This window comes from Periplaneta americana, chromosome 5 (genome assembly GCF_040183065.1).
Source record: "Periplaneta americana isolate PAMFEO1 chromosome 5, P.americana_PAMFEO1_priV1, whole genome shotgun sequence".
In the NCBI taxonomy this organism is placed as follows: domain Eukaryota; kingdom Metazoa; phylum Arthropoda; class Insecta; order Blattodea; family Blattidae; genus Periplaneta; species Periplaneta americana.
In genome coordinates, this window is record NC_091121.1 from 92,742,280 (window position 1) to 92,758,971 (window position 16,692).

At 37.6% G+C, this 16,692-nt stretch overlaps 1 protein-coding gene across 1 annotated transcript in view; it reads right to left on the reverse strand.

The window, feature by feature from the left end:
- LOC138699997 (protein takeout-like) overlaps positions 1-15,295 on the reverse strand; it is a 37,047-nt gene extending 21,752 nt beyond the window's left edge. The window contains exon 1 of the mRNA XM_069826264.1: positions 15,140-15,295. Coding sequence (XP_069682365.1) covers positions 15,140-15,212 — 73 coding nt within the window. The 5' untranslated portion in view covers positions 15,213-15,295. The remainder of the gene's footprint in view (positions 1-15,139) is intronic.
- Positions 15,296-16,692: the final 1,397 nt, after the last annotated feature.

A 16,692-nucleotide genomic window follows, 5' to 3' on the forward strand; every position in this document is an offset into this window, starting at 1 on the left:
GAGCTACCTACCATGATAGAGGCACGGAATACAAAGCATTTGCGTCAGCGAGCCATGTTGCGGCGCGCTGTGCAATCGGCGGGCGACCTGACCGGCATCAAGATGCTTGACCTTGGGCTACTCGCGGTGCGGTGTCTACACGGGTCATCGTCACCTTGCATGGAAAGCAACTGTTTGGTGCCCGACCTTGCAGATCGACCAGAACCGGAAGTTATAAACTCATAACGTCAGTGCATTGTTCTTTAACACTAACGTCGAAAACTGGGAGCACCAACTCATCGCACATTTAACCACCTGGGCAACATTTTTAAATGTAATTTTTACTTCTTTTCGCCCACAGCTGTGGAGTAACGGTTAACACGTCTGGCCGCAATACCAGGTGGCACGGGTTCGATTCCCGATTGGGGCAAGTTACCTGGTTGAGGTTTTTTCCGGGGTTTTCCCTCAACCCAATATGAGCAAATGGTGGGTAACTTTCGGTGCTGGACCCCGGATTCATTTCACCGGCATTATCACCTTCATCTCATTCAGACGCTAAATAACCTTAGATGTTGATAAAGCGCCGTAAAATAGCCTACTAAAATTAAAAAAAAATACTTCTTTTCTTTAATGATTAATAATATTCAGCAAGGACATCTATATTATGCGTATAGTTAGGAATTATATCCTGGAAGATGCCATACGTTTGAGGAAGGTTGGGGAAATGGGAAGAGTTCTGTGAACATTCTGGTTATTTGCACAGTATCGTAGATGCAGAAATGTCTAACGCTTTGGAAATACTTATCGCCGTGGTAACTCACTTGAACACAGGCCCGAGATCAAATTTCGGCTAAGGTGAAGCTGTAATTTATTTATGGTGGGCAAAAAAGAAAATTTGTGAAATTTTCTCTCCGATTTCTTCCGTTTTTCCTTAGTAATTTCACCAAGACATCCCACAATTTCCATTTCATGAACATCTCCATCTCGAAATATGGGGCATTACTATTGTTTGTGTGAAGCCGAATCGATCTTCCATCACGGTGGATGCTGCTCACGGTTTGGACTCATGTAGGTCTGTGAGGTACAGAAGACTACCACTAGTAGTATAGTATAAAAACAATGATGGCTAAGGCTGCGGTCATATTGGAGGCACGCTTGGGCAAGTAAAATGGAAGCTCCTGCGTGCCCAAGCGTGCGTAGATGCTACCTCTGGAAGTGTGGTCGCATTGGGTACAACTAACCGCTTCCACTTTCAGCCTAGTTGTCGAAGTGGATCCCTCGGATGAAGAGCATTTAGTGTTAGAAAATGGAGTGTTGAAGTTTTTTATGATAGATGAGGATGCATTAAATAATGAATGGGTGAACGAATATTTTAGGGACAGGGAGGAATATGGACAATATAAACTAATTTTTCCCGATCTTCTTAAACAGCCAGAGTTATTCTTTAATTATTCTAGAACGTCTTTACAAGATGCATCCTATATTGTCCTTCTTTCTTGAATAGGCTACATGCTAATTAGTATTTCAGCATCTACCGTGGAAAAAATCACTAACAAAGACAGCTATAAATATCACGTCACACAGGAAAGCGTGCTAGAAAAAAACAAATTTATTTGATCAGCTGAGACGGGTGAACTAGCGTGCACAAGCTTGCGCTTGTAACTTGCTTCCAGTGTGAACACCTTCGCCGCGCCACCAATGAGCGTATTCCGAATCTCACCGGTGAGCAATCCGATGGCATCACGGTGTTCCGAATTCCACCGATGACGTCATTGATGCTCCACCGGTGTCGCACCGGTGCCATCAACTTGCATAGGTGGTGGCAGTCTCCATCAGCCGCCATCAGTGAATCTGATTGGTTCTTGTATAGGGCGGGAATTAGCAGACGAATAACATCGTGCACTGTTGTGTCATGGCGGTGTGTTCTGCTTTAGTTCTGCTGTATTGTTTGTAATGAGCACAACGTAAAAACAATACGTGAATGGCTTATGAGCGAACAAGTCAACGGACCAGTTATTATTACTGGTTCAAGAAATAAATTGTTTATGCTATCTTTTCTTTGAACGAGATGGGAGTACGAAAATTTCGCAAAATTTTGCTAGCGTAGCATAGAAAACAACTTGTACAGTCGCCATGACAGCATCGATCCTTCCAGCAGTTTTGTCCCTTATTTCGCTGCAACGTGACGTCATTGATGCCATCGGACCGGTGAGATTCGGAATACGCTGAATAGTTTCAAATTACAGACATCACTAATTTTGTTTCTTCAGGCACGCTTGGGCAAGCAGGCGCTTCCATTTTACTAGCCCAAGAGTGCCTTCAATGTGACCGCAGCCTAAAGTGGAGAGTGATGTGGTGGATTGTGGACCAGCTCAGGACACTTGGCACGCGATGCATTTCGTCCTATTTAGACAGAAGAGTTGTAGCTACCACATTTCCTTATACACAGTGAGACAAGTGTCTTCTCTACACGAATTATGCAATCCCGCACATTCATTTAGGATTCCGTAAACACAGCACCCACAATCACACCTCAAATGGAATAGCCAAAGTTGTGTCTGACACAGAACTCAATTTGTTAAGGTGCGTAGAAAAGACTGGTAAGATTGCGAGATCTAGTTTTATATCATGTTTGTTATTTTTATTTTTAGAATCACGAAATACAATGTCCAATGCACTTATTCGTCACTCGATCTACTGTACATTGTTTCAGAAACTCTAGAATGTAGAACACTTAAAAGACCAAAAAATAACGCTTGCAATTCCATTAGTACCAACGCTTCTGTTTGTTTTCAGTTAGAATATAATTACCGCACAGGAGCTGTAAATGCATTGCAGAACAATGCCAGAAGTTTGAGCATGTGTTATAAAATTGTTGTATTTTTAACACTAACCTTTACATACTTCTAAACGAACATAATATGTGAGTACAATCTAACCTAACATACAATCATCCTTCTTTACTTGTTTTTAAAGAATGTGTCTAATATTATAATAACCATTGTACTGTCAAAGTTCCTAGATAATCCAATAAATGAAGATGCGACTATTTTCAATGGAGTAGATGACTCACAAGTTTCTCACTTAGCCTTACGTAGAAATTTCATAGAAACTGTTATCAGAATTTCAGGGCATTGACTAAAATTCAGGATTGATAAAACTTAAAGGAACATACAAGTGAATTATCCTTTATACACTGCACTTTCGAATAAGGTTACTGTCTTTCCCAAGCATTTAAGTCTCCGATATTCTGCACGTTTAATAGGATTATGAGCAAAATAAAGTCCCTCTTTTATTTTTTTTAGTATTGCTGGATGGACGGAATATCTATTTTCTTAGGAAACTTCCAATATATTGAGGGTGGAAAGGAAAAATTACAAATGAGAAACATTTTTAGACAATAATGGTACATTTTTAACTTTTGAAAACTGGAAGAATGTAATTGTTACATTTGCTTATTAGTGAGGTAGAGACTTAGAGATTTAAAGAAATGAAGGTAAATATCAAAATAATCACGACTGTATGCAGAATTTCAACGAGAGAACACTTACAGTGGTCTTTTATGATTAGTGTGTAGTGTGTAGTGCATTTTTCATAGATAAAAGTGATTTGGAGAGTTAGTTAAAATCCTCCTTTAAGTTCATGAATTTACTAGTGAACAATAAAATAAATGCTAAACAGAGGAGGGAAATTTTACACAATTAGTAAAAAACCCAATATAGAGACAAGCTTATAATAAATATATTGTAAAAAAACTGCTACTCTGAATTTCAATAATTTTCATGGAAATAAATGTCATGCCAATAATCACATTTAATTCCAGTAAGTCTAATATATTTGTGTGTATAAGTGTGTACAAGTCGTCGAATGTGTACAAGAAAGATTTCGCTCTACAAAGGAATGATAACATAGGCTTACATGTAGGCCTAACTCGTTTGACTATCACCGAACTGGATCATGGCTCTATTCCAAGCAAGTTATATGATATTTATTATATAAAACGGCTGGGGGACAGAATTTCTTCGAGTTATATTTGGTTTCCCACGATATTATTCTAAAATTGCTCCATTACAAACGTATCATCACCTCATTGTCCGCAATTGAAATTATATAGGCTACAATTCGAATTCCATAGAATTTTTATTCTACTCTTTTTTCTGAGTTGTACTATTTCAACCACATGGCTAATAAATCCTTTTACTGTTAATTGTCTAGTGTTTGTTCAAAATATCAATTGAAATGAGGAAGATAGAACCTAATATTGTGATGATGACAACGATGATGATTGAAGAACATCGTGCTGAATAATTGCATGACTAAAATGACTAGGTGATAACGAAACTAAAGAGAAATAAATAGAAGTAGTTTACATTAGACTTTTCAGTTGCCGAAAATACATGTTTACATGACATGTCGGAAATATCTAGGGTTGATTTCGGGTAGAAGTAATGGATTAAAATGGAATTTATTTTCTTTAGCCCACTCTTCATCTGAAAACGAAAATAAATCTACTAATCAAAATATCGTTTATACTGTTTTATGGATAATGTAAAAGAAATCCAACATGTACCTCTGTGAAGGAGGTAATTATGACTGCCCTTCATTTTGAAGAGAAATTACGTGGATTGCATAAACCTTATTACCTAAATGTAATATTAATTCGACCTCCAAAAACGGGAATCAATCCCTTGCGTGACATAAATATTCGCAATAAATTGAGGAAGCGGATGATATCGTTGTAGGCTTACATTGGGTTTTATACAGTAACAGATTTTTAAAGTAATAATTGATTTCCTGCATTATTTCCTGGTAAAACCAGTACGATATTGAATGACAATAAAATTTACCTAAATGTAAGCCACCTTGAGAGCTCGTTTTGCTTACGACGTCCGCTGACCTGAGTTCAATTCCGGGCGATGACGACGTTGTATTGTGAGGGTTTTTCTTAGGATTCGCCTGCTTTTCTTATCCATTCCATCTACACTCTCCATAATTTCCCTTTCATTATTTTTTGCGTTTCGAAAAACAGGGCACTACCTGATTTTGTGCGGCTCCAAGAAGGCCATTCTCTGTAGTAGGTGTTCATCGTAGTTTGTCGAAAGATTTTTAGACGACAGCAGTGGTGAATTTTAGATGACTGCATACAGGAACCGGAAACCGGAGCCCCTGAGAATCTCACTCCTGACGAGAATACAACTCAGGTGGATCTATGAGATACGTCTGAACCCTAATGGAGGTACGATATTCGAGCATCTTACAAGCAAACATTCTGATGTGGGCAGATAAAAAAGTTAAATTTTTTCTTCCATCATGTTAATAATGTCAAAAGAACTGTTTACACAAATTTTGGCCACAACCAAATTGCGAGGGCCGTAAAGAAGAAAGTTTGCCAGAGGTCGTTAACAGAAGGGAAACATAATTTCATTGGAAAAATTTATTGGAAGAGACACAGCAAATGTTGAGCTATTTTTCAACATATCCCCACCGGAACTGAGACATTTGTCATATCATGTCATATCATTTGTCGACAAAGAGGTGCAGACGACTGCCAAACGCTGATTCCGATCACAGGCTGTTGACTTCTACGACACAAGGATACAAACATTGATCCCATGATATGGCGAATGTCTCATTTCCAGTGGGGGATATGTTGGCAAATAGCGCAACAATTGATGTATCTCATTCAATAAATCTTTCCATGGAATTGTGCTTTTTCTGTAAACGGCCGCAGGGAAAATAACTTTCAGGACGGTCTTGTAATTGCGGTCGAGGGGCCAAAATTTTATAGGCACTTCTTTTGACATTATTAACATGGTGGTAGGAAAAAAATTAACTTTTTTATCTGTCCCCATGAGAATGTTTGCTTGTTAGCTGGAGAGAAAAGCGTGGTGCGGGACAAAGGAGGCACCTTAGCAAGGCAGCACAATCCCAAGCAATGATTCCTTGAAGGATGCACAAGAATCCTATGTGGTGTTAAATGCTTCAGAATGTTCCTTTTTCCGCCTGATAACTATCTATGCCAATAGCAAATATCAATACAAGTGTGTGTATAAAGAAACTTATATTTTGGTGTATAATAGCATACGATTTAACTATTATATTTCGCCTTCTCCAAACTTTCAGAACGGCCCCGAGGTTCACTCAGCCTCCTATAAAATTGAGTACCGGGTCTTTCCCGGGGGTAAAAGGCGGTCAGAGCGTGGTGCCGACCACACCACCTCATTCTAGTGCCGAGGTCATGGAAAACATGGGGCTCTACCTCCATGCCCCCCAAATGTCTTCATGGCATGTTACGGGGATACCTTTTTTACCTCTCCAAAGATGTTTTATTTCAAACTTCCATTCAGAATGCTTGCATGTCGATTGGTAGCTTTGATATCCCTAGACTTTCTTAGTGTATGATGCCTTCGATATGATACTGTTTAATACACAGTAGGCCTGTGTGTGTGTGTTTTAATTTCATTGTACCAGTGTTTAATTTTTTATGTAAGAAAGGGGTAAAATACTTGTACTGCAGTAAATGAAACCTCGTCTGCTTCCATACGTTTATTTTACATGGGCCCTCCCTGTCCTTTACCAAAGCTTTTCAATATCCAATCGTTAAGTTGGCCATAATAGATCGTACAGCTATCAGAATCCGACTCTTCTCCATCATCACAAGGTATATATAAAATACATATCAAGATATAGATCTAAAGCGGGATAAGTCGCATAAGAATTCGGTCAATAGAAGGTTAAAACATTGAATGTGAAAACGGAGTATTCCTAAAATTATTATAAATATCACATTTCGGACTCCATAATCCATCCCGAACCACTAAGGTACAATTCTTTACGTTTTCTGTGTTTCCGAGTTATGTTGGCTTAAAACTGCATATAAAATATATATGACCAAAACTTTTTGAAGACCGATAACCATATTATTACATAAATACCAATAACATACGTATATATAGTAATAGAGATAGAAAAATGAGGATTCTAGAAACAGTGACAAGTATTATCAGACTCACAAATGAATTTTCTATATAATTTATCCTGAAATTGAATATCAAATTCTTAAAAATATTACATCAGTGTGTGCTGATTCCGTTTCTAAATTAAGGTGATCAGTAAACGAGAAATGAAAGTAGTTTACAACTGTTTGACCTTGTATAAATCCAGAGTGTGCCGGAAGCAATATCTAAATGGTAATATTACGGCATGACCCAATTAAGAGTTATTCAACTCGATTGTAATTCAATTAATGCAGTTTCCATATGAGACATATTCAAGATTAATGCTATAAAACTATTCACTTTAAAGAGGTTTTGAGGTCTCAAGTATTCAGTGAGTAAGGCGCAACTTCAACTCTAGTATGAAGCCATGGTTTAAGTTCGAAGTCTCTTTGGGCCGTATTCATAGACACTCTTAGCGCGGGCTTCCGGTGGATGATCAGCGAACTAACGTTTTTCGTAGTCATAAACCAGTATTAGTGATATGATATGGTATGAATCCCGTACAAGTAATCAGTCGATAGCCGGGGTTAGTTTAGCACGCTCGTAGCGCGGGCTAGCGAAATGTCTATGAATAGCACCCTTAGGGTTTATATAGCCTATTTCTCAGAGCCAATTTGTGTAGTATGTTGCTTGAGATAGAAGATTCGAAGTTTTTCTTTTCCTGCTTTTCGGGGGCTCAGTGTTTCCTTCCAGTGTACTCTGATTCAATAAGTGACTAGAGATTTGAGGAAATCTCTATGATTGCGTGTAACGTCTATAAAGGAATCAGAGTGAAGGAATTGAATCGGTTAGTTTTAAAAGCCCGTAAGTCACTCATTTTGTCATTTACTTTTATGCAATGGCTTAAGGACTCACGGGTTTTCTCAACGTAACCATATTCTACTGTTGTATGTTTCCTGCAGTCAGTTGTTCATAACACGCAAGACACTCATATCCAGGGGCAGGTATTAATGGAGATTAATTTTATCATTTATTATTTTAATATTGGGGTCGGCGGAGATCGACTTGTACTCTTGGCGGAGATCAGTGGAAATTTTGGAAAATACAATTATTTTGGAATTGGAGTTTTAACTTAGTATGAATATTACTTTCCAAATAATTAACACTAAAGGTTCGTTGAATACTGGTAAAAGTGTGGAATGGCCAACAAACAATATTTGTTGGATTGAGACTTATTTAACGCATATTTATTAAAAACGAAAAAAACACTTGCAGCCCTCAAATTAACACTTTCAAATTATTAGTGAAATGTTGAGTTCTCCGTATTTTGAGTTCATTAATGTAATCAGAACACCTGGAATACCATGTAATGTAGCCTACTTGGATATATAAAAAATTCAAGTGAAAAAAATCGGAGAAAAGTCAGAATTTGAAATTCGCTATAAAACGACGCAATAGTAATAATTCGCAAATGTGTTCATATTTCGCGATTTATCGGGATTGTTTTATTCGCATATTATTAATCAGTATCACTTAATTCGCAAATATTAGTAAAAATCTATTGTGTATATATATATATATATATATATATATATATATATATATATATTTATATATTATGTCCTGATTTTCGCGATCTCCATAAATACCTGGCCCTGCTCATACAGTAAAACAAGTTGTGTTTAATTTTTTACAGTATTTTGCCAACATGTCTGCAGCACGACAGTGAAATAAGTGAACCTGTTAAAAAGAAAAGGGAAATAAAAATAGTCATTTGCATAAATGTAACAAGATTATGACAGCCATTGTGATGTCAGAAAAAATAGAATACTTGCAGTGTCTTCCAATAAATGTAAAGAAAATAGAGGGTTTGAGAAAAATTCAGGGATATTTACCTAATGAAGAGGAAATTCTAAGTTTCTGGAAGTGTGTGGTTGGGACGTAATTCACAGGAAGATAAACTGAGGATCTTTATTTCTTATAGATACATTTTCTGTGTAGTTTTATGAAATATTTTTTTCTTTTGTGTGACCGGTAATGGGTTTATTGAAACGCATTCTATTTCGAGTGGTGACGTATGGCTCGCGCAAGGAACGATTACCGAAAAACAGTGGTGGTGTGTTTTGACGTGTGTATGTAGCCACGCCTAGGGAGCGAGAGTGTGGGGCGATGGAAGTACTGTCTCTTCCTAGAAGATCAATATATGGGGACATCACCTGTGAAAATGAAGAGCGTAGCGAAGAAAATTAAACGCGCAACGTTATGTTTACGAATAAAATAATGATACTCTGTAAGGGGAACGCTCATCACTACATAATAAAATAAACGCACTTGGAACAAGACACGTATTCACATGCAGTGGAACTGAAACTAAAACCGTAATGTAACTATCACAGTGCTAAACTGATTCTATCGATGTCCTTTCTCTTCCGACTGTACTCTTGAATATCATTCAAGTTATCTCGTCACCTTTCCTGTCACCTGCTCTTCCTTATCGAATTGTTTTGTTCGCATTCCTATCGTCGGTAATCCCTGCTTGCGAGATCTTAAAACTCGTTCTCAAGGCCGCGTCTATGGTTCAAGTACTAGTTCGCTGCTCTTTCATCCAGATAGCCCGGGTTCGATCCTCGGCTAGATCGTGATGGAATTTGTGGTGTACAAAGCAAACGTTGAAGAGGTTTTTTCTCGGGGTAGTCCCGTTTTCCTCTATCATTCCACCAAACCCCCTCCACTCTCTCCATAATTTCATCTATCATCCGCAATAGTAAAAATAGGCAGGGGTGAAGACTTAGGATAGTACGAGTTTCCTGTGGAAGGGCTTGGACTACGGACTCCTGGGGCTAATCATGCTACTTGTATGCGGACAGAACCTGACTATCAGGGGCTGAAGCAGGATGAAACACACTTGAAAAAATGCCAAGAAAATGGAAAATGTATATAACAGGTGGATATACAGAGTGAACCGTAAGTAGTGACATTAATTCAGGTGTTAATTTTCTAGATATTTCAAACAAAGAAATTTCATACAATTTTGCTCGTTTTTGCTTCCTTTTTGAGATAAAAATTGTTTTATATTAAACATTTCATTGCGTTTTATTATGATGTACCGAAGTACATATGATATTTCCGTGCAGGAATTCTGCATTACCATATGATGAAGGATGGATAGAACTCGTAATGAGTTCACCTCTGTACATAGTGCGTTGGACATTGTGCCACTGTCACATATTCTGTGACACAGTACATGAGGATAGGCCACTAAAGGGAAACTGAGAGGTAGAACTTAAACAGAGGGATTCGATCCGGCATCGGAACTGGAATCCGGTGTAGCTTAGTGGATAAAGCGTCAGCACGTAGAGCTGAAAACCCGGGTTCGAGTCCCGGTGCCGGAGAGAATTTCTTTCTCTGTTCTATCCATCCTTCATCATTTCATTTGGAAAAACCACTGATTTAATACTAAATATGCTCTGTCAATTTAACAGAGCAGTGTATTATGATAAGCAATGACTTAAAGGACAAAACTAAAATTCTTTCAATGTGCAGAAATATAACTTTTCCTTCTGTAAAAGAATTTTACAATGTTACATTTGTGAGAATTGGTTAAATAGCTAGAACGTACTGATATTTACATTGATAAGCTAAACCGGTATTTTAGAAAGTATCAATTCCAGTTGCCATGACTATAAATTTTACGTATGCCTATTATCTCACACTTATAGTAGTTTTGTGTATTTCATATTTGAAAGCGTCAATTGTAGAACACAAGTCATTTGCTACTATGATGTAACTAACCATCACAAACATTACAAAGCAATGAAAACAAAATGACACTTGCATTCCACGCTTCTAACGAACGTCGCGTCGTGCTGTTCTGCTAGAGGACAAAACCTGTTTTCATCTTCTTCCAGACTACATCGGCATTTTTAATATCATCAGGGGTTATTTCGGTTCCTACCAGTAAAGTTTTCTTCAACTGTACAAATAAACAATTACTCAAGTGTATATGTTACTTAAAATTGCGAGGAAAAAAAAATCCGTAAAAATGGAGCGTGATTTTTTTTTTTATATATTTTCACTATGACAAAGATGAAGAGACATTCAACGTTTCGAAGCTATATCACAGTCTAGTATATACAGTCGCGAAGCTCAATACGTAGTAAATATGCAAACATTAGATAGTTGCTCACCACTAGGATCGCTAATATCGCCTCATTACAGGCAATGCAAAATAGTACCGTCACAGTCTATTGTTTCTAGCACCCTCAAAACTCAAGCTTCGTGACTGAATATAGTACACTGTGGCTATATGTCGGCTCAATCATCAGGCGAAGCAGGCAATTATGGGAACAGGGAAATATGTATCAGACGATACGATCATGTTTTACCATTATCCAAATCTTTATCTTGACTCCGACTCAACGTCCGCGGAACTTTAAACTGTCTTTCTCTTCTATTTCAAATTCTGCGCACCTCAACCCTAAGTTATCTGTCGTCTCGTTTTGTGTATTTATGCTCCAACCATAACCTAAATACTCGATCTCAGATCACCGATACATTGAGTATATCTCACCATAATACCTCCCGATACTCTTCACCATTCACAGTTTCAATTTCTCGTCATTGTAACTCCCTAACTCATATCTTAAAGGGCTGTCATACATTGACTACTTTCGAAAGCCGGTTGTCAAATAGACTACATAGACTGTGAGCTTTCTAAAAATATAATTTTTCTAATATATGATTTTCATTTTTAATATATACATTTTCCCTATTATTTTAATAATTCCTTCGATTCACATTCTCGTAATTGTTTGACTCTTAGAATTACATGTAACTAAATTTGTATTAATTCTGTACTCACTTTTATTATTATTATTATTATTATTATTATTATTATTATTATTATTATTATTATTATTATTATTATTATTATTATTATTAGGCCGATAGGCAAGTAAATAACATATTAACACGAAGATATAGACAGAATGACTTTCAAAAAGAGAATATCTGCACAGACAGTCTTTTTATCTCCAAAAGTTATCAAAATGGACAAAGGGAAATTTATGAATTTCTGTTGCCTTTCTTGTCATTAATAAAGATTTTGATACGATTAATAAAAAAAGGATTCCCTTTACACTTATAAACAATGATACAGCAGTAAGAAAATTTCAATGTTGTTTAGTCAACTATCCGAAGAGAGGTTTGAACTTCATAAGTGACAACATAAGACATCACGCATGAGGCAACTAAGCCAGTAGATAATGGGATAGGGTTATCAGTTCCTTTCCCCCTCCATTACATACATCGCTGATTAGAATATTACATTACGGGAAATAATAAAATAAATAAATTTGTAGCGTGACAACCCATGAAGGCCAAGACCGACCAGCCGGCTGCTGATCTCACGTTCACATGTCTCAACAGAGGTGAACGATAATTCAACTAGAACGGAGGCATTGTGTGGTCTTCCCAGTAATTATAACTCTTTCTGTAACCGGATTTCGCTACATATTCTCAATTTTTCTACACAACTTCGCTTCTTTTTGTGTTCTCCATGATTATCTCATTATTATGCCTGTTGCCATAGAGGCATATGAATATCGAGCACTGTAGCTACAACTGCCTAAATTCATTGCAATGTTGGATGGGCAATAGTCCCATACACTGCCAACATTTCATGCGCATATATCCTCCCCATGAGGACTCGAACCAGCGCACTTTCCGTAACGGGATAATGTCTTAAATAACAACACTACGGCGAGAGACATGGGAAATAATATTACACTCAAATGTATTTAAAATATCGGGGAAGGTATTGGAGAGAGATAACACTGTGAAGTTGAAGACGAGGATACGCATATCGTTGGGATATTTTATGATGGTGTTCAGGCTATGATATTTTCACAGAAAATAGTTTTCTAACGCTCAGCTTGACTAAAGAAAGTAAAATGTTTAATTCGTAGGTATCACACCAAGAAACGAAATAATAATAATAATAATAATAATAATAATAATAATAATAATAATAACAATAGTACTTATGGCTTTTAAGGAACCTGGAGGTTCATTGCCGCCCTCACGTAAGTCCGTCATTGGTCCCTATTCTGAGCAAGATTAATCCAATCTCTATCATCATATATCCCACCTCCCTCAAATCCATTTGAATATTATCCTCCCATCTACGTCTCGGCCTCCCCAGAGCTATTTTTCCAATAATAATAATAATAATAATAATAATAATAATAATAATAATAATTTTATTTCAAAGATAATAATAGTACACTCCTGGTTGACACTCCCGATGAAGCAAAAGCTTGTGGCCTGGAGTGGAGTTTACATTAAATAATGAAAAACTAATGTTATACGCTTAAGCCTGCACTAAAATAATTATTTAATTGTTTAATTTAATAAATCAAGTCTAAGTAAGCAAAAGTAAAGTGAAAAATATCACAATAATAATGCAAGAAATACAATGAAATTATATCAGTTAATTCACAGAGGAGTAGGTTAACTATAAATCCCAACGGGCAATTGCCCCTTTAAACAATAATGCAGTAAAATGAAAAAGTATTAAATAATATAATGATTGTAAAATAAACACAAAATATTATACTATAATATAATGAAATAATATAATGTATACTAATCAGGATTTAAAATCAGTTTTTAAATAATTTGTTATTGGACGATGCTAATTTAGAATGTTTTAATGAAGTTATTACACAATCTCGGGCCGAAATTTGAGCCATGTCTTAGTTCTGCTTCAGAATTGTATGTTATTAAGAAAGAAGATATGATATAATGTATCTTCTTGTACTGTAACCATGGTCATAATAGTTATTATTTCTATGGTAATATTTTAATAAAGTATATATAATTTGTTTAACATTCAGTACATTAAATTACTAGTATAGGTCTATGTAAGATAATCCATTTTTTCTTAATATGTATTTTTATTATCCTCTGTAAAAATATTAATGGCATGAGTGAAGGCTTCATTAACCCACCCCATCCTATAATACCATATCATGTTTGGTGTTAGTGATTAAGGTGCAATAGAGCAAAAGTGAATGTTCATTATTATTCTATTAAGTAAAATTAATCATAAATATTTATATTGTTAAATTGGGCTCTCGAAATACAAAAACGTTTTTCAGAGCCTTTCCTACACAGAAGTAGTATGTATAGAGTAATTTTATTTTAAGACTAAAATAACAGCCTTCTTCTACAAAATCATGTTGTATGTGAAACAGTACTCGTGTCACCCATTCATACAATCACTCGATATCTGTCCCCAGTCTCCTCTCATGTTTATCGTTTTTAAATCGTAATTGTTCTATTGGCAACTCAATCTGCGAGTGCGTCTAGGCCTGCCTTTATACTTAAGTAGGTTTGACATTCATAGATATGCATAATAAAAACAATTGAATCTTCTATTACCTTTGCATCTCCATAGAAGATGTATTTATCAGTTATCTAGAATATGTGAATCTTCACTTAGTAATTAAGACGAAAGAAAGTTCTTAATTATAATTAATTATAATTATTTCAACATCTCTTAACTACACAAAATGAAGAAACCAAAAACAAATAAACTGATACGTATTTGGCATAATAAAATAACGTTATGGCAAAATCCCACAAAAGGGGATAGCTGAAAGTTATGAAGTTATGGCAGTTCAAATATTTATTGAGGTTATGAAAAATGGACGAAACATAAAAATGTACGAATCGTAAAATATTATGTGACAAAACAAGTACAGAATCTGTAGAGATAAGTATACTATTTTTGTTCCTCTCCATCATCAGATACAAAGAAATAAACAAATAGTCAAATATATGTCAAAATTAGGTTCTAGACCACAGAAGAAAGATTGATACTAACACTTCTTATGAATGAATGGAAACATAATAAAAAATTACAGAGTCAAATCAAAATATGTATGAAAATTAAAACACTAGGGAATACTTTTAATGTACCAGGCAAAGGTACTAATCTTCTACAACGAGAGTTAGTAGACTTACAGGATAAGCCGGAATTTGAAACTATGCTCATTGTTGAGAGAATTTAATCTGAGTGGATTCATTTAACACAAATTTGCTAATTACTTTTGATTTCTTCAGAGGTGTCACTGAAGGTAGAAATGTAAATGATAAGAGAAAACGTTTTCGCGTCATATCGATATTGTCCGCTCTGTTGCAACAATGCATGTACTTACGAATCTTTGACAGTTCCGCAAAGTGGAACAGCAGACAGCTGACGGCTACGAACACAAGAGACCTGGTTTCCATGGTAACGGAAGAGTGTTAACGCGCTGCCCTACACCCCGTTGAGTGCACTGGCTCCAGTAACTTCGAGTACAGCTTAGGGTGCCCCTTTTATAAATGACACGACCTGCCCCCCACCTCCTCTGGTTCCCCTCCCGCCGCTCGCGCCAGTCTATCCACAGGATTAACATCTCCACTCGGACAATGATGGATAAATGCCACACACACACTGCTACGGTAGTTCACGGTTACATCTCGCGGATCATGGCCAAATCAATTATCCGTTAAACATTGAATTTTCAAAATTTTAATGTTAAAAAAATGAATTTCTAATTGTGCAAAGATCATAGTTGCCCTCTCTCTCTCTCGTCATTTCGTCGTCATCGTCATACTCCTTATGGTTTCCTCGTCGTTTCGTCTTCGTAGTCATACTTCTCGTCATTTCGTCGTCCTACTCCTCGTCCCTCGTCATTTGGTCCTCGTCGTACTCCTCGTCCCTCGTCATTTCGTCGTCGTCGTACTCCTCGTCCCTCGTCATTTCGTCGTCGTCGTACTCCTCGTCCCTCGTCATTTCGTCGTCGTCGTACTCCTCGTCCCTCGTCATTTCGTCGTCGTCGTACTCCTCGTCCCTCGTCATTTTGTCGTCGTCATACTCCTCGTCCCTCGTCATTTCGTCGTCGTCGTACTCCTCGTCCCTCGTCATTTCGTCGTCGTCGTACTCCTCGTCCCTCGTCATTTCGTCGTCGTCGTACTCCTCGTCCCTCGTCATTTCGTCGTCGTCGTACTCCTCGTCCCTCGTCATTTCGTCGTCGTCGTACTCCTCGTCCCTCGTCATTTCGTCGTCGTCGTACTCCTCGTCCCTCGTCATTTCGTCGTCGTCGTACTCCTCGTCCCTCGTCATTTCGTCGTCGTCGTACTCCTCGTCCCTCGTCATTTCGTCGTCGTCGTACTCCTCGTCCCTCGTCATTTTGTCGTCGTCGTACTCCTCGTCCCTCGTCATTTCGTCGTCGTCGTACTCCTCGTCCCTCGTCATTTCGTCGTCGTCGTACTCCTCGTCCCTCGTCATTTCGTCGTCGTCGTACTCCTCGTCCCTCGTCATTTCGTCGTCGTCGTACTCCTCGTCCCTCGTCATTTCGTCGTCGTCATACTCCTCGTCTCTCGTCATTTTGTCGTCGTACTCCTCGTGCCTCGTCATTTCGTCGTCGTCGTACTCCTCATTCTTGTTATTTCGTTGTCGTCGTACACCTCGTCCCTCGTCGTTTCGTCGTCGTCGTAGCCCTCGTCTCTCGTCATTTTGTCGTCGTCGTACTCCTCGTCGTTTCATCGTCGTCGTACTCCTCGACGTTTCGTCATCGTCGCCGTCGTAATTCTCGTCGTTTAGCCGTCGTGGTCGTACTCATGGTTTCGTCGTCTTCGTACTCTCCGTGGTTTCGTCGTTATATTACTTGCCATTTGTTACCGTCCTTCTCCTCTTCGCGGTCCTTCCACCGTCGCACAGTGGTCT